This window comes from Tetrahymena thermophila, assembly GCF_000189635.1.
Source record: "Tetrahymena thermophila SB210 genomic scaffold scf_8254664, whole genome shotgun sequence".
In the NCBI taxonomy this organism is placed as follows: Eukaryota; Ciliophora; class Oligohymenophorea; order Hymenostomatida; family Tetrahymenidae; genus Tetrahymena; species Tetrahymena thermophila.
This window is the reverse complement of record NW_002476431.1, coordinates 394499-413811: the sequence shown is the minus strand read 5'-3', so window position 1 is coordinate 413811 and position 19313 is coordinate 394499. Positions and strand designations below refer to the sequence as shown.

The following is a 19313-nucleotide window of genomic DNA, read 5'->3' as shown; positions in this document are numbered from 1 at the left end:
TAATCATTTTAATACATATATATAAACTTACCATTTATGTTATCTAAAAATGAAAAAAAAAACTCTAAAATAAATAAACAAAAAAAATAAAATATTGAAAATTTATTTTAATAATTAAAAAGAATAATATTATATCTTAAAAGTTTTTGAATAAAAATAAATAAATATTATCATATTATTTTATTTATGAAGGGTTACGTATGGAAGAACTTATTATTTTTGTTAATAAATCAGAAAATTTATTCATAAAAATTAATTTTTAAAACAATAAATATGAATAAATTTTCATTTTACCTGATCAGAAGTTCAACATTATGAAATCAAATCAAATAATTTATTAATTTACTTTTAAAAGATATCTTATTAGTTGAAATTTATAAAAGAAACAAATTTTGTAAAGTTTTTTAGATCAAATTTTAATTTATAAATCAAATAAATGTAATTTGTTTAAATTTTTCTATTTTTAGCTTTTTTAGTAAAATGTTCTAAAACATTTTAATTAAATTCCAGATAACAAGCACAGATAGTTCCAGAAAGTAAAAATTATTGATAAATATACTAGAATTCAACATTTTAACATTAATTAAAATTTTAAAAGGTTGTGATCAAAATATTTCTGAATAGTTAACCAATCAGAATATTCCCTTTGACTGCATAGATGGCATATTAAAAGTAAAAAGTTCAGTTTAATAAGTGAATTTTTAGCTTATCTTATCTAACTATACAGGCTATAATTCATATATAGTTTTTTAAGATATCGCTTTGCTTAATTTAGACATATAGTTGACTTAGTTTTCTTTAATGTAGCTTTAAAAATAACCTTTAATAATGATTCAAAATGTAATTGAAGTCAAAATTAGTAATCTAACCATAGAATAACAAATATATCTTGAGTAATCTCAAGCTACTTAAATGATTCTATGTGAAAATATTAACAGTTTGATTATAAATAATATGATTTTGAAAAATAATAGTTTTAATTATTTACTTTAAGAGTAAAATTCAGAAATTCAATTCTAATCTTAACAAATTCAATTAGATAGCTTATTAATTGATTCTTATGACGGGGCAGTCTAAATAATTTCAGAATAATAACTAATTATATAAGAAATAATATCAATCAATAGCTTGTAAAAAGATTAAAATTTTACTTTTTTGGTTGAGTGTAACGACTGTTTAATAGGAAGCATTTTAGTTTATAAGGAAAACCAATTTGTAATAGATGTAATATCTACATCTTTTAATTTTTAAGTTTAACAGTAATTAATAATATAAAATATAACCCTAGTAACAGATTAAAATTGTCACTTATGTAACTACCAGTGGTAATTTAACAATTAAACTAGTTAAGGTACACAAATCCAATCACAACAGTTTATTTAAATAAATTACATTTATGTAACATAAACATTTTAATCTTAAAAATTAGAAAGTTTAGGCAGTATTTTTATTTATGCTTCTGATATCAATTCCTTTACAATTAAAAATGCCCTTTTTGAAAATATTACTTCTTCTAACTTAGCTATCTCTTTTAACAATATACATTAAGCTTAGTTCACAAATATTCAAGCTTTGAACAACACTCATATTGTGGATTTTTTTACAATTATAAGGTCTAGCTAAGTCAATTTTCAGAATTTTTTCATTGATTTTATTACTGCTAATAGTACTAACTAATTGATAACTTTAAGTACTTTTACTCAAGCTTACTTTGATAGCTTAATGCTACCTATAAATCCTCATTTAGGAGAAGAGATATAAAAATTTAGATCAGGAAACCCCCTTATTACTGTTGTTGATGGATAATTAGTTTAGTTTAATAATTCATAAATCAACTTAAAAAATGTAGACTCTGCTTTTATTATATTCATTGATATAAATTAATTTATTTCTATAAATACAACATTTTAAAATATATACTCTTATAAAAATTCTAATGGTGGATGCTTGAATTTTGGCAATACAAACAGTATCACTCTAAATCTTACGGATACTATCTTTGATAATTGCATAAGTTCATAATTTGGAGGTGCAATATTTGGAGGTATATTAATAAAAGCCAAAAATGTTTTAGTTACTAATTGTAGAAGTGAAGTAGGAGGTGGGTTTTTCCTGAGCAACAAATCTGATTTATTAGAGTTAAAAAATATAGTTTTCATTTTAAATGAAGCAACATTTTATTCCGATGACTATCTTCTTGGATTTAAATCAATAACAATAGATTCAATTTATGAATACAATTAAAACTTAGGTGGTACTGACTTTTATTTTATGCAAATAAATTAACAATCAAATAATACTTATATGATGTATTCTGGTCTTATTTATGCTATTTATTTTAAAATATAAATGAATGACAAAGATCAAAAACAACTGGACATTCCTGTAAACCTTTATATGTTTTGCTAATTGGACAGTAACCTACAGTAAAACTTTTAACAGTTTTAAATTCCTATAATGAATAATCTCCCATACATGGTTTTGTACTAAAACCCTGCTAATTTTTTAACTGATTAAAAGATAGTTTTAAAATTCGCAGATTCATTTACTATTGATTAAACTTTTACCATTCCAAATGGGTTTTGTACTGAAGGAATGGAGTTAATCTAGTTAGTCAGTAATCAATATATGTGTAAATATTGTGATTAATAAAAAGCTAACTATGACTTTACTTTTATTTTAGATACAGATCAAAAGTAAAGCTAATAACATGAAATTCATGCTCTCAATATGAAGAATGAGAAAAATATTAATTCTAAAAATGTATTAAACACAGATGCTAGGAATTAAATCAATAAAATTGATTATCCTTAATATAATTCAAATTATCCTTATTAAAATCAAAATTAATAATTAATTCCTTTTTAAAAACTATAAATATCACAATGTTAAACTTGCAATCCAAATTTTTTTGAATCATGCTATGCAAATTATTCAAGTTTAAAATCAGGCTTTTGGAGAAATAATTACACTGTAAATTAAACTTTTATTTATCTTTGCTAAATATAGTAAGAAAATTGTCAAGGAGGTTCTTAAACGGGAAATTATCTTTGTTCAGAAGGTTATATCGGACCTTAGTGTCTAATTTGCGATAGAAAAGGAGTATTTTGGAATTAGTCTTTTGGTTAATCTGGGACGTTTTAGTGTAACTTATGCGGAAACAAAAAAGACAACACAATCAAGATTATTTTAACCTTTATTACATTCTACTTTATAATTGTTATTCTAATTTACAGCAATTTTAAAAGTTTAAAGAATATGCTTTTTGCCAATTATTTATCTAAAATGAATATAATTTATATAGGAAATAGTGTTTAAATGTAAGGAGAAACATCGGTGTTAATAAAAACTTTGATGTTTAACTTTTCTATATACCAAGTATCTAATTTTATTTCTTAGAAAAATTTGCTGGATTATCTATCATTTTTCTCATCTAATCCAATTGATGCTTAATTTATTTCTATCGATTGTTTTTTAAATGACTTCTTACCCTCTGATTATAATATAGGAGTTACTAAGCTTGCTTTATGCATTTTAATACCTACTATAGTGTTAGCTTCGATTGTTATAGTTTTACTTATTCTTAAGTTATTCAAAATATTGCCTTTAAAAACTATTTTCAGTATAAGCTTAATGGCATATATATATTTATTTGTTTTCTCATTCTTTACAACTACCTTAGAGTATTCTCTAGAAGCTTTTAAGTGCATCTAACTTGAGTTTGACTAGTCTTATCTTATGATAGATCTCTCATTAAATTGTAATAAAAATAGTAACTCAGACATAGATAAAATAAAAGCAATTGGATTAATAATTTTTATCTTATTTTGCATCATTAGCCCTTTTTTAATATTTTTAATATGCTTTATGGAAAGAAAAAGGTTAAATAAAGTTCAAGTATTTTTAAAATATGGTTTCTTATTTAGAGAATATAAGAAAAAATTTTATTTGTGGGAAGTTGCAAGACTTATGCTAAAAATATCAATAGTATCTATTAAAGTGATATTTATAAATTCTTCTGTTATCTTAGTTACTTTGTATTCTATTTGCTTAGTAATTTATTTAGGAGTATTCTTTTAATTTTAGCCTTTTATGAGTAAAAAGTTCAATAGATTAGAAATTTTAACTATAATAGTAGCAATAATAAATATTCTCAGTTCTTCACTCCTCAGATAATCTAAGCTTTAAAATAATGGAGAGTATGATACATAATAAAGCTTTTCTCAGATATTATATTACTTCTCTCAAACAATTTAATTTATTTATTTCTCGATCTTAATAGTTCTTATAGTTATTTCATTTTTTTCTAATAAGATCAAAAGACTTTAGAAATACAGAGCCTTCTCTTGTTTATCTTACTACTTTCCTATCTACCCTTACAGATTATTTTAAAACTATAAAAAATTAAGAGAAAAAGTTATATCTAAGAGTTATAAAATTGCTTTACAAAGTGAATTTTTACCATTAAAATCAAACGTTCAAATGTAAGACTTGAGTTTAGAAAAATATGTCTAAAGTGAGATCCTTATTTTTAAAAGTGAATGAAAAAATGTATTCACAAATTTAATAAACCAATTTAATTTAATCAAAAAATGAAAATTTAAAAAAATGTATTTCTTTAAAAGTTTATTTAAGAGACTGTGAAAATTAAATAATTACTTAACATAAATATAAAATTTTCATATTAAATATTTTGTTGTCTAATACATAAACTCTAATAAGAATATTTTTCTTCTTTTTGAAAAAAATTAAGCTTTTAGTTAAAATTTTTGAGCTTTTGGAAATTCATCTTAGACTTTTAGATCAATCAAATAAGAAAAGCATTTTATATTATAAGAAAAAAATTTCTTCACAAATGTAAAAAAAAAAGTAATAAATTTATTTAAATTAAAAAACAAATAAAATGTGTCTGTTTAAAAAAAATATTTTAGTTTTTTATGCATTTTTTTTCCTTTTTATTACTTACTTTACATGAAAAGACAAATCAAATTTTATTTAATTTGATAATTTTTCTAGAAAATATAAAAAAGAAAAATTCAGCAAGAATTCGATTCTATCAAAAAAATCAACTTCATTGATTTGTTTGTTACTCATTTTAATTTTTTAGTTTTCTTATTACCTGTTGATTATTTTAAAGAAGATTAAATTATTTTTTAAATATGGTATTTCAAAATAAAAAAAAATCAAAAATAAATAAATATTTTATTTACTGGTTATTTATATTCAAAAGGTATTTTTTTTCTTAGTTCTGCTTTCTTCTTTTGGCGCTGCTACTTTATAAATTAGTTAATCTTATCATTATTTTTTTCTAAAACAATTTATTCGCAAGACTAAAGCTTAAGCCTAACAGCATCTTCCAATGCCTAAATATTAGCTTTGTATTAGCCTTCTTCATCTTTTATTTTTTATTTTAAACTTTCATAGTTAGTTGGGTATTTTTTTCTATGATGTTCTCTGAATATTAGCATATCGTCTTCATCAAAAACTATTTTTATCAAAAAAACAAATAAAAAACTCATAATTTAAAAATAAATAAGTCTACTCAAGTTAAATATATTTTTATTAATATATAAAACAAATGTATCTTATATTGAATCTATTGTTTCTGTTCTGACACCTTGTTCATTAGGGACCATCATATCGTAATAGCCTACAATATCTCCTCCTGAAAACTCAATTGTGTATATAACTTTTTTTCCTTAAATATAGTTTTCCCAATAAACTTATCCATTTTCATCTTTATTGGGCCATTTATTCTACTATTCTAGCTCTACCTACATAGTTTTAATTAGCAATCCTTGCTTTACAATGTAAAAATTATCAATAGGGTCTGTTTCTTTAAAAAGACATTCTTTAGGTGCAAGAAAACGTGCTTTGATTTCATCACAAAGTTTTTCTACTTTATCAGCTCTAAAGTGCCTAAAGAAAGGATGATTTAAAATAAAATTCGAAATGTTTCCCTTTTCGCTAGCAATAGCTCTCTATTTATAATTTAGTTGTTAAAATATGCATATTATGATAAAAATAGCTTACACTTAGACATTGCTGATAATCCATTCTTGACAAAAGTAAAAGATGACAAGGTTTCTTAGCCCTCATGTCTGCATTTCTTTTAAATTTAATTAACTTAAAAAAATATTTTTAAATAAAAAATGGAAAACCTACCTTGGTTTATCTGTTTCAAGGGCTGTTCTTCCAACGAATTCACCATCAGAAAATATTTTTTTAATTACGAACCCATTGATAATAATTTCTACTTGTCCTTAAAATATGATATACATGCAATCACCTTTATCGCCTTATTTACAAACTTATTTATAGAATAAATATTAAATCTAATTTAAAAATATTTTATATTTTATACTGTATTAAGTTTAATCCACGAATTGGTAGGTTAGCCTTTATGCGATGACTTCAAGCATATGAAAAGGCATCATTTTAAATAAAGAAATTTTTTATAAAAATAAAGCGACGATATGTTTTTAGAATGCTGTTCTATTAAAAGTCCTTTTATAAATTAAAATTAATGATTACTAAAATATTGCAAAATCTATTTTATAAATTTACTCCATTTTACAAATTGATATAATCTTTTTATTCATGTCATATTATTCTGATTATTTTAGTTCTTCGTATTTTCTGTTTTATACTATCCATTTAGGAAAAGGAGAGGAATAAACAAAGTTATTAAATAGAGCAACTTCATTTTTTTATTCAAAAATATTAGTTATATTTTTCTTTTCAGGGGATTTGCTTTTTTTAAGTGAGCCTTATCTACTTAATGAAATTTATTTTTAATTTTAGGCTTTAGGGCTTTAGTTAGAGGTATTTGGACGACTTTTATTTGTTTTAAGTGTATCAATTTTTTAATTTTATTTTGTAACAGTAATGACATTGCTTTAGTTTTTTTATTAAGTATTATTTTTGTTATTGACTACTTATTGCATTCTATATTGCTTATATGGCATAAGTGTAGGGCTTTATAACTAATTTGAATTAATCGATACAGGTTAAGAATGTAAAGTGATATAATTTATATGACTTTTATCTCTTGAAGATTAATTTGCACTCATTATTCTTTAAATATGCCTTTTTTGATCAGAAGAGAGATAAAATTTATCTTTTTATATCAAGTGCTCTTATTATTATTCAATTGCATTTAGTTTTGAGATACTGTTTACATATGCCTTTTTAAGCATAAAAAATAGTTAAATAAAAATAATTTTTAAAAAAGTAAGATTATTAAATAAACTAAATGTCTTTTCTTGATGATTTTCTTTAAAAAAATTAAAATTTTAGAAAAAACACATTTGCAAAAATAGTTAAGTTATGTTAAAGTAAGGCTAAGAATTTTAGCACAAAGTAGATAAATTTAAAATTTTTTTCTTTTTTGATAATTTTTTAATCTTTCACTTATTTAGCTCAATAATGTGATTACATTTTATATACTAGTTAAAATTATTGATTAAAATTCTAGAAAATTAATTTTGATTTAATCAAAAATATGATTTTTTTTTTTGCTTTTTTAAAGATTTTTGAATTGTGAAAATATTATGTTTATTCTTTTTAACTATAATTTACATTTAGAAGATAAATACTATTTTTTAATAGAAAATATGTTGTTTGAATGGTTATTATAACTGATTATTTAAGGAAGATAGTAAATCATATGCAATCTTTGGACTACCAATTAAATTTAATAATATAATTTTTACATCTATTTAAGAATTTAGTCTAATCTTTTTTTCGTCAAGCCAATCCTTATAAAAGTGATGCATGTTAAACTATTTTCTATATTAATCAAGCTACTTTTCTTCTTTTTTAGTTAAATTCTCTCCAAAAACTTATTCAGGATACATTTTATTATGTGATGTTGATGGACGAGTCCTCTGCTAAGAATAAAAGTCTTCTTGTGTAGCTCTCTTTACTTTCTTTTTAGTGATAGAATCATAATAAATACTATTAAACTGTTATGAAAGACTATTAGGTGATTTAACTCCTTCCTTTTACTAATATATATTATTAAGATGATTTTTTAAATGTTTGTTTTTATTACCAAGTTTATTTCTTTTTAAACATATTCATATATGTCTTAATTTCTATCTATAATATGACTAAGAGCTAACTTTCTTCTATTTATTTCTCCTGGGTCTGTATCAAGGAATTTATTTGCCTTCTTCTATTTATCTAATTGCGAATCTATTTTATCTTTTAAGTAGATTTCAAACTGAGACAAATGTTCATTATTTTTTTCCCTTTCCTCTAATCTATGTTTCATTTCCTCAATTATCAAAAAAATATATCTTAGGATTATTTAAATTTGTTTTAATATGGCAAACAATAAATAAAAATTACAATAATTTCAGCTTCAGACTCATTATCACATTAATTTTAAATATCATTCTATGAATTTCCAATATTATTTTTCTTTTAAAACATTTTAATCAAGGTATTACTTTTTATATATTTTAAACTTGTTTAATCACTGATGATGATAATAATAATAATCAAATCAATTAATATTAAGATTTGCTATAATGTTAATTTTAATCATTCTTTAATAGCTTTAGAATCAATTAGTCAACTTACGTAACAAGAAAGTTACTTTTTGATTTAAATTATTGAGTTTCTTTATTAGAATATAAAAACTATAAAATATTTTATGAAAGCAATTTTTGGGTTATTTTCCTATTTTTTACATAAAAATGGTCAAATTTTTAATTAATGAAAATAAAATATATTAAATTAGAACTATTCTAAAAAATCATTCAAATAAAAATGTAAACTTTTTTAATATTTGAAGGAATTTAATTAGTATGATAATATTTTATTTATTATAGAGAAATGTTCAGTAGATTAAAAAAAATAGCTTTTGATTTCAGAAGAGGTTAATTAAAATTGTGAATAGAAAAATGACTGATCCTCATTCTTAGAATTATTATTCTTTAACTTGAAAATCAATAAAAATAAAATCTTGTAAATAGCAAATAAAAATATTTGGTAAATTTAATTGATAATCAAATTTCAAAATGGAGGATTAATTATTTATCCTATTAAAATTCAAAAAAAAAAAATTAACAAACATAAATATTAATTATTTGATTTTAAAGATATATTGAAGTCAATAAATTAAATTATTTTTTCATTGAAACTATTAAAGAAAAAAACATGACTTGATATTATAATTAAAGATTTGTTTGTGATTTACTTAGTCATAATTTAAAAAATTTTGATACTTTTTATATTAAGATATAGTCTTTTTTAAATTGAAATATAAAATATGGCATCCTTATTTAGGAGCGAGGAGCAAGCAATTTAAGAAATTATAAAGCTTATCCCTAACAATAGCGAAGACATATCAATTTTCGATATTTTGAAAGCTTACGATACATATATAGGTTAAAAATTTGAATCATTATTTGCTATTTATTTATGGTTGTTGTACTTTTACAAATTCTTTTGAATGCATTATTCAATTATTTCCAGTGAAAAAAGTAATTCTTCTTATTTAACATAAAATCATAAAAAATTATAGAGGAAAGTGGAATTAGCTTTGAAGATCCTTTTGCATATGATGTTTATGAAATTATCATTCATGCATCTAGAAGAGCACAAGACAATCAACTTAGGAGTTTGTTGACAAATTACAAAGAAATATAAAAATTAAAAATGAAATAAAACAGAAAAAATTCTGGGTATTCTGACAATAGTGATAACTCAGAGAAACCATATTCAAAGCAAAAGTTAGCCAAGTAAAAAATATCAAGCAAGTTCAGCAGTAAAAATTAGTCACTTTCACCAACCAACTTTGGTGTGAATAATTAAAAAAATGATAGAAAAGAATACAACATATAGTTTAAAAATTTTGATACCAGCTCAGGTGAAGAAAACGATAATAATTTTGTAAATAAAGAAATAAATGAAATATAAGATATTGAGCATACTCCTAGCTCTCAATATGAATAATAATAAGTGAGAGGAAGACTTGGATAATACCAACAATTTGCATCTAAAATTATTAATTCAGGTTTGAAAATGTCTAATCCTTTTAATGATAATTTATATAGATATGCAACAGAATAAGCAGATTAGCCTAATCGTTATAGCATTAGAAAGTATAGCTACTCTCCAAACAATAAAATGGATAGTAATAATAATCTAAAAAGGTCAGCATCTCCTATTTGTCATCCTAATAATAGAAGCCTTTCACCTCACTTAAACAATTCAAAACTCTCTAACTACCAAGCAAGATTAAACACTAGTAATTCTCACAATAATTCATTTAATAGTAGTGTTAATTAGCAATAGTCTTAAAGAGTAAGATTTAATACACAGAATGCTGATGAATATGTCAATATTTAAAGCCCTTTAAATTCAATTAACAACTTTTAGGCCAACAGATAGATGAAAGGTAATTTGGAGCAAATATAATAAAGAAGATTTATCTAAGAAAATTAGCACTAAACTCTCAATAGATCCATTGATAATTCAGATTTAAATTCAAAGGTAAATGGCATAGATAATAAAAAATATTTATCATTAGAACCTAAAGATTATCAATAATATTAATTTATGCCAGCTAATCATAAAAAATATTTATCTCTTGATTCAAGCACTAAACAAATGCTTAAGTATGAAAATTAAGATAACGAAAAATAAAACTAAGAAAATGTGTAGTACAATTTTGAAAATAGACACAGAAGTATTGACGAAATAGAGGAAGATATTGATTTAGTTAGAAATGAAATGGCTCAAGGATTAAGAGTAAATTAAATCATATGATATTAACAAATAAAAACTATTTTATATATTATCAATATAGAGAAAATGGGTACTACATTACCATTTTGCAAACTGGAAAGATTATATTTAAAGATGGAAAGGAGCAACTGAATACATAAATAAGGAGGAATAAGTAGAAAATTTTATTAAAATCAAGATTTAAAGGAAATTTTTCGAAAAATGGGTAATAAACTAAAAAAAAAATTTTTTTGTTAATATTTTGTTTTAAAATATGTAGGAATAATATGTATAAGAAGAAAATACTTGGAAAGAAGCAAAATTAAATTTTGTTATGAAAAAAAGATAGAATATTTTAAGAAAATGCTTCAATGAATTAAGAGATAGATTAAATGATGGAAAAATTGATAAATATACTTATTATGCAGCAAAATACAAAAAAGAATAAGTTTTAAAGGAAAAGTACTTTTAAAAATTTTTATAGTTCTCCAGAAATCATGTATTTACTTACTTACTATTTTATATATTTTTATTTAAACTTATATTTTTATTTTTTAAAGAGATCAAATAGGTTAAAATTGGAAAGGACACAATAAACTGCCTAAAATAACTTAAAAAAACTAGCTTTTAATCATTTAAAATAGTTAAAATCTGAAAAAAAAGAACGCCAGATAATAAAAGATGATATTAAAATGAAATAAAGTCTGCTTGAAAAGAAAATATCATTTGACAGATTTATTAATAATATAAGATCCATTCTTTGTTTTAAGAAGAAAAAAGAAATACTCAATAAAGCTATAGAAATATAGTTAAAATAGCATTCTCTTTTATCTATGATAGATAACTTTAGAATCATTAAGTATTTCAAAATTTAAGATCAAAGAGCAAGTGAATTTTATAATAAAAATTTATCATCTAAGTTTTTCTATCACTTGAAGTTATTTTTATTTAATAACAGAGAAAGAGTTGAAAATACAGAGGTAATTTAGTTAAAATTTTTTAATTCAAATTTTAAATATTTTTTAACAAAATTTAGAGCTATAATTAACTTAGAATTATAAATAAGCATCATAAATAATGGCAAAAATTTGTTTAACTGAATAAAAGTAAAGAATAAAAATACAAAGATGCGAGAATTCTTTACTTTTTGTATAGAATGATGATTATGATATTAAATGATAACGATTACTAAATTAGTCAGTAAAGAAATATTCAATTTGAGGCTTTTAAAGAATAAGTTTTATACTTATAAAAAATGAATTAAATACTTAATAATTAGCAATAAAAAGAAAATTATTAGTCTTTTGGTAAAGGAGAGAGCGAAGATGAATAAATTGATCCCACTCACTAATCTATGATGCAAAACTCAAGTAGCAATAATAATTTAATGTCAAATCATAAAAAATTACTGCCTAACTAAAAGAGTAAAAATTATTTATTCTCTAGAAGCACTCAAGCAACAGCTATGGGGAATAATGTTAATCCAAATCAAGTTTTTGATACTGTTAGATCCTTCTCTCCTGCCCCTGCAAGATAACATGATAATAAAACTTCTAGAAATGAAAACCATAATCAAGATTAATAATTCTTATCAGAAAATGACTAAAGCGATAATCAGCGTATGCAAAGAAATCTATCTGAATAAAATTTTGTTTATTAAACTCAAAGATAGTCTTAGAGCAATATACTAAAAGTATATGAAAATTAAGAGATGATGAATGAGTAATAAATAAATGAAGAAATTGCAATTTAAATAATAGGACATGGAATATTTTTTACTTATCCTAGTATACTATCTATAAATTATTATAACAAAACTCAAACAGAAAAATTATTTTAATCTCATAGAAATTTAAATCAATTCATTTTAAGTAAGTCTTTTAAGAATTGGGTGACTTTCTTAAGGTAAATTAAATACTTATTTAAATATTAAATTAACTAAAATTTATTTTTAGATCAAGAAATGACTTTAGAAAGAAGATGTTAAATAAAATTTATTAAAAACATTTTGATGCCATGAAAATTTATTCTACAAAATCTTAATGTTTAAGATTTTGTGTTGAAAAAATGCAGAAAAAGCTAAATAAAAAGACTGTCGAAGTATGATATAAATTTTACTTTTAGTTCAAATTATTTACTTATTTATTTGCTTATTTTGAAAAGAATGTTTTTAGAGAAATGAGTTTAAGAGCTTAAGAGAGAAAAAATTCAAGAAATGGTTTTAAAATAATAAGAGAAAAGATAGAGAAAAAATTACTTTAAAAATACTTTAAGATTTATAGAAGAGAATTTTCTTCATCACGTGGATATTCTGAAAACTATGAATAAGCTGGCATTTATTATAAAAAATGGCTTATTGTTTAATCTTTCCAAGCTATCTAAAATTATGCAAATAGATAAAAAATGGTAAAAAATATACTTATTTTTCTTCAAAAGTGTAAAATATTATAATGAAATAATAGGTAAGAGATGTCATTTCAACAAAATTCTAAACTAAAAGCTAAAACTAAATGAGTAGAATATTCTTTGCCTGGAGAATTTATTCTGATAAAAGAAGATAAAGAAACTTTATATATTAACAAATTAGATAGATATATGAAAAAAAGGTTTATAAAGAATGTTTATTTGCATTAGCAAATTATAGAGATAAACACTCAAAGTCAACAAAGTAAAGCAATAATTTTTTATAAGATATTAAAATATTTTTAAAATAAATTTAGGAATAAAAATATTGTGAAATCTTATTTGTTTAACAAATATATTGTGAACACTTTCTAAAAAATACTAAATTATTCTAAAAGTCATAAAATAAAAAGTATTTTGACTGATAAAATTAGAATTGCATATAAGCAAAAGCTTATGTAGAATTATCTCCATAAACTTAAAGATTATAAAAATTATAGACAAAAGAAAGTAACTCTCCAAGCAAAAAATACTGAGAAAGTAGAAAAAGTATTTCAAAAAAAGCATTTTAGGGCTTGGTACAAGCTAGGATGTAGAAATTAAAGCTTCCGTTACTTAGTTGATTTAGTAAAAAGACTATAATTAAGTAGATTTTTTGTTATCATGAAATATTTACGTTAAAGGGATTTCTAAAAGCAAAAAATTATTAAAAGTGATCATCTAATCTTCTTAAAATTAACTATTTTTAATGCTTTTGTTAAGTATTACAGAAAAAGAAAATATGAAAGAAAGAGTCTTGAATATATAAAATGTAGATAACAAATTAATTATGCCAAGTAATCTATGAAGTAATGGAAGAAATTGCATTCATACAATAAAAATGTAACATATTTATGTGCAAAGTCAATCATAGCTATCAAAAACGAAATACTTTTAAAGTACTTTAATAAACTTAAATAAAAATGGTTCTTAAAATCATAAGAAAACAAGTTTATAAAGGAAAATCAAATTAAGATGAAGAGAAAAATCTTACTTGGATTAAGAAAATATACAACTTATAAAATAAATAACTATGAAAACATGATAGCTATCAATGAAAAAAGAAAGAAATAGATTAAATAAAACATTCTATATATTTGGCTCAGAAAGTTATTTAATAAATAGCGTCAAGAAGACGTCTCTAGGGCTATTATTAAATACAGAAAGCATAAAGTACTTCAAACTTGGGCTGATTTGTAATTAAATTTACTTTGAAATTATTAATTAATTTTTATTTTTTACAAATAGGTTTAACATCAAAAATAACCTACATAATCCAGTTAAAGTTTCTGATTTTCAAGGATTTAAGAGATTAGAAGAAACATAAGAAATACATATCATCACAACAAATAGAGGCAAAAAAAGAAACTTAAGATAGTTTTTCTTTAATATGTTGAAATTAAATTAAAAAATTTTACAACAAAAAGTCTTTTCATGTTTAAAAAACTTAATTAATAAAAGAAAAATTGAGAATAAAAAATCAGATTAAATTTAATTTAAATGTGAAACTGATTTATTAACAAAGTACCTTCTGCAATGGTAAAAATCTAGTCAAAAGAAAATAAATAAGTATAATATGATAGTAAAATTACGAAGTGTATTTTAAAAGTATTAAAAGAGGATTGGGTTTGAAGCTATTTAAGGATAAGAATAAATTTATTTGGAATTAATACAAAAATCCAAAAAGGCTGTAACTTAAAGACAAAAATCCATTAAAATGTAAATAAAATATTATTTAATTATAAATCTTATTTGTTAAATATAAAACAGGAAAAGTTTTAACAAGCTTAAAGCATACTATCTTAAGAAAAGAAAAATAGCTAAGAGAAAGCTGGAACTTGATGAACTTGTATAGAGAAATAACACTCTAAATTTCTTTAAAAAGCTAAAGTTTTATGCATATAAAAAGTAGGAAAATAAATAAAAGAATGTATATATTTAAGATTATTTATACTTAAATTTGCTTAAAAAGGTGTTTAATAAGATAAGAACATACTAAATAATTAAGTAGACTTTAGCTTAAAAATCTCTTAAACTTTAATCTTACTTAAATAAAAAGAAGCTTAGAAGAGGATTTAAATAAATTTAATAAAACTTTTCTGAAAGTAAAAGTGATATGTAAAATACCATTTAATCATTAAAGGCTTACAGAATGAATCTTCAGCTTAAATCATTCGCTGTTCTAAGAAAATACATGAATATTTAAAAATTGAAAAGCTAAAAATATAATAGTGCTTTTAATAAATATTATTTTAGTTTAGCTACAAGAATATTTGGAGCATTAAAGACATATATACTCAATAAAAATATTGAAAAAGATAATCATTTGTATATCCTTGATTAATATCGTTAAAGAAAATAAGTCGAAATAAAGAAGGGAATTTTGATGGTTTGGAAATACTACACTAATTAAAGTATAAATCAAGTCTAGCAATTTAGGTCTTGCATTGAAGCTTCAGTTCTAAAATCTAAGTTTGTTGAATGGAAGATTAAGACTCATCTTCTCAAAGATAAGAGAATGAAATATAACATTATTAAAAATTCTAATAATTATAAGCTAAGAGCTAAGCTATTCAAATTATGGTAGTAAAGGGCAAAGCTGAATTTAGTCCTTACAAATATTTTTGTCTATCATGCAAAAATAGAAATTAAAAAAAGACTTTTAAAGTGGAATCAATCTAAAAACTTGTTGAAAAAAATAGTGAACAAATCTTAATAACAAGTTATTTCTAAACCTAGATCAGCAGATGATATTTAAAAAATGAGATAAGTATTTTGCATGATCAAAGAAATGGCTTAAAATACACATTCAATTAAGAAGGATTAAAATTTAAGATAAAAGTAAATTAATGACCAAAATGTCTTTAAGTAGTTTACTTTGCAATTTAAAGCTTCATAATTAGCAGAAAAATTAAATCAGCTAAGATACTTCTCTTCTGCTCAATAATTTATTTTTAATCTAAAGCAAATGTACATTTAAAAAAAGTAGGACAAAGCTCTTGCTAAGAAATCTGAAAGACTAAATTCTCCTAAATTCTAAAAAAACTAAATCAAGTAAATATTTATCAATTAATTTTTTAAAAATCCATTTAAATATTTTATTTTATGCAATAAGGAATTCCATGATTTAGCAAACTCTTAAAGAACAAAAGTTAAAGGATGAATTTTAAAAGTTAAGTAAATTAATAAGCAGAAAGCAAAAAGAGTTACTCAGTGGTAGCTTGCTAAACTTAAAAGATTTTGTTAACTACTAAAATAATATTTAAATTCAAGCTAATTTACATCATGATAGGTAGCTACAGTAAAAAACTTTCAAACTTTGGAAAAAGTTTGTTGAAAGTTCCAAGCAATTTTCAAGTGTAAATTATTCAAATATTTTAAAATTAGAGAAATTTAAAAATATGTTTTTGTATATGATATATTTTTAGGTGCTAGGATAGGTGTTAACTAAGGCTTTAAAAAGATGCTAATAATAGAAATTGAGAGATGCTTTTAGATAAATATAAATCAGATATATAAAAATTAAAGCTGCTAATATAGTTTCTAGCTGTATTGATAGATCAGTAAAGCGCTAATACGCTTAAAAATTATTTGAACTTTACGAGTAATTTAAATCAAAAACACAAGTACTAAAATATTTAATTGAAAACCATTAAATAAAAATGAACACATAAAGAGCAATTTAGTTCTTTAACATTCTAAAAAATCTAAAAATTCAAGCTGAACGCTCAAAGATGAAGTGTAAAGAATATCTATTCATTAGAAGAATAAAATAAATGAAATCAGTGTAATTAAAAATAATTTTATCTAAAAATAATAATGAATATTTAAAAATAATTTAGCTTGACAATATTATAAATCTATACTCAGTATAGAAGAAACAAAAATGACAGATACTAAAAAGCTCATTTATTTTGGGAAAACAAATCGTAAATTTTAATAATTTTGCACTAAAATTAATATTTTTTTTTAAAAGCAAATAAAAATACCTTTATTTCTGGGCCAGAGCTTATTAAAATGCCTAACAATATGAGGAATACTAATAAGATCAATTCGATTAGTAAGAATTTTATGAGTAACAATAAAAATTAGTTGAGAATGAACTTATGTAATAATTGGCTTTACACCATCAGCAATAAGTAAACTAATAAGGAAACATTTAGTAACTAACAAAATAAGAGCAAGAAGAGTAGTTGCGTTATCTTTAGCAATAATATGAAATTTTGAAGTAGCAGTAGCAGTAAATGTTGTAAAAATAATAATAAACTTATCACCAATAAAACTAACAACAAAATTAAAGATATCTAAGTAATTAATCAGAATAATTTTAATCTGATGAGAACGAATATTATAATGAAGAACCAGTAACTTACAGTGATGCAAATTACATAAATATACCTATTAACTATAATCCTAATTCCAATTATGATTAAAATATTGGTATTTAGTAAAAAATAAATTAAATTTAGCAAGAGAATAAATATGATTATCAAGACTAAGACATGGCAGATTTACTTTTTGACAAACCAAGATAATATATTCCCTAATAGCAAAGACAGCAAATTTAGAGTTATGAAAACATTTAAAAGCAATCAAACATAATTCAATAAGAACATCTCATTATCAAAGAGCAAAGTGAGGAACATGAGTCAGGTAATGATTCTTAATTGTAAAAGTATTTGAGAGAGTCCTAATCTTATAATTAAGAGAATTAAAATGACTCTTATTAAAATGATCAAGAAAATAAATCTTAAGAAAGAGAAAGTAAAATAGAATCATATTAAATTTAAAGTTAAAATGAGTCATATGAATAAATTCATTCCTACTAACAGTAAGATAAAGATATTCATTAGCATGATCATGAATTAGTTTAATAAAATTAAAACTAAAGTTAAGGATAAGATTAACATGAAGAATAATAATACACATTTAGCTAAGACGAATAAAAAAGTTCATCTAATACATCTAAAAATATTTTAAATAATAATTATGAACAATAACAATAAAATTTAAGTAATTAGTAATAAAATATGATATAATAATAGTAATTAATTCAATAACAGTAGTAGCAACTGTTATAATAGCTCTAGTAGGCTTAACAATAAAAACAAATAAACATGAGCTTTGAGAATATTGATTAAAATTAAGCAGGTAAATTTAACAAATATTTTTATTATTTATTTAATGAGTATAAAAAAAAATATTTTTTTGTATATTTTAGATAAATCTTAAGTAGAGGATTATAAGGAAGATGATTTTTATAATTAAGGCGAATTTTTGGAATAATCTGAAGAAGATTCTTAAGAATAAACAAATTTTATGCTTTAACAATATTTATTATAGAAGCAAGAGTCATTTGTTCAAATGGTCTTCAATGTTTGGCGCAAATTTACTATAGACAAGTAAGAATTAAACTTTTTATCCTCATATTTAAAAAGCATTTATAAATTAGAAAAATTAAAAGAAATTAAGAAGAAGAAGCTATCGAAACAGCTTATTAAGTTTATGAAAATAATTTGAGCAGGAGAGTATTTTTAGAGTGGAAAGAAGTATGCTAAGAAAGAATTAATATGAGCAAGTAACAAATGAGATCCTACTTATATGCTTGCTTTTCAAGCTGGAAAATGTTTTCTAAGGAAAAAAAATTACTAAAAAAATATTTATCTGAAGCTGAGTTGGATGAACAATTAGCCTACACTCCTTAAACAACCGACAGGCTAAATCTTCTTTTTAATAATAACGATCCTAGATCTTCTTAATAAAAATTTTAGAGATCTGGGTCTTATAATAATTTAGAAGGATCTAACAAAACTTCCTCTGATTCATAAAAGAGTGTATCGTTAGCAAGCGCACTCTTTACTGGAAAGCTCAAAATTTAAGATACTTCTAATTTGGATAAAAATGCTCCTCATTGAATATTTCTCATTAAAAAATTTTATTTTTGGTTTTTAAAAATTGATTTTGTATAATTTAAATGGAATTTATATTTAAAAAATAAAATCAATCTATTTATATTTCATTTTGTAAATTATTTTTCTATACTTACTCAAAAATAACTCAAAGTTTATTTTAAATTTTAAAATTAATAAAAAGAGTGTCTGATAAGTGTTTAAGGTTATTTTTTGTTAGAA

At 22.2% G+C, this 19313-nt stretch overlaps 3 protein-coding genes across 3 annotated transcripts; 2 read left to right on the top strand and 1 right to left on the bottom strand. All coding sequences in view use genetic code 6, as the record gives it.

Moving 5' to 3' along the window:
• Window positions 1–436: 436 nt before the first annotated feature.
• TTHERM_00522850 (transmembrane protein, putative) lies at window positions 437–4545 on the top strand (the record flags this gene model as incomplete). Its single annotated transcript, XM_001014463.2, has 2 exons — window positions 437–536; window positions 599–4545. The coding sequence occupies 2 exons, from the start codon at window positions 437–439 to the stop codon at window positions 4543–4545; spliced, it is 4047 nt and encodes a 1348-aa protein (XP_001014463.2).
• Window positions 4546–5071: 526 nt separating this feature from the next.
• TTHERM_00522840 (cyclic nucleotide-binding domain protein) lies at window positions 5072–8526 on the bottom strand (the record flags this gene model as incomplete). The annotated part of the gene is made up of 10 exons (XM_001014462.2): window positions 8356–8526; window positions 8057–8281; window positions 7716–8009; window positions 6568–7187; window positions 6365–6507; window positions 6166–6310; window positions 6034–6109; window positions 5543–5981; window positions 5211–5485; window positions 5072–5119 (listed from the first exon to the last, which is right to left on the bottom strand). Exons 1-10 carry the CDS (start codon window positions 8437–8439, stop codon window positions 5072–5074), a joined length of 2349 nt encoding a protein of 782 aa, XP_001014462.2. The 5' UTR covers window positions 8440–8526.
• Window positions 8527–9280: 754 nt separating this feature from the next.
• On the top strand, window positions 9281–19097 carry TTHERM_00522830 (hypothetical protein; the record flags this gene model as incomplete). Its single annotated transcript, XM_001014461.3, has 18 exons — window positions 9281–9398; window positions 9536–10764; window positions 10823–10966; window positions 11021–11239; window positions 11301–11720; window positions 11777–12645; window positions 12696–12840; window positions 12904–13146; window positions 13203–13408; window positions 13461–14378; window positions 14431–14901; window positions 14953–16236; window positions 16298–16541; window positions 16611–16969; window positions 17025–17111; window positions 17159–18333; window positions 18404–18584; window positions 18635–19097. 18 exons carry the CDS (start codon window positions 9281–9283, stop codon window positions 19095–19097), a joined length of 8775 nt encoding a protein of 2924 aa, XP_001014461.2.
• Window positions 19098–19313: the final 216 nt, after the last annotated feature.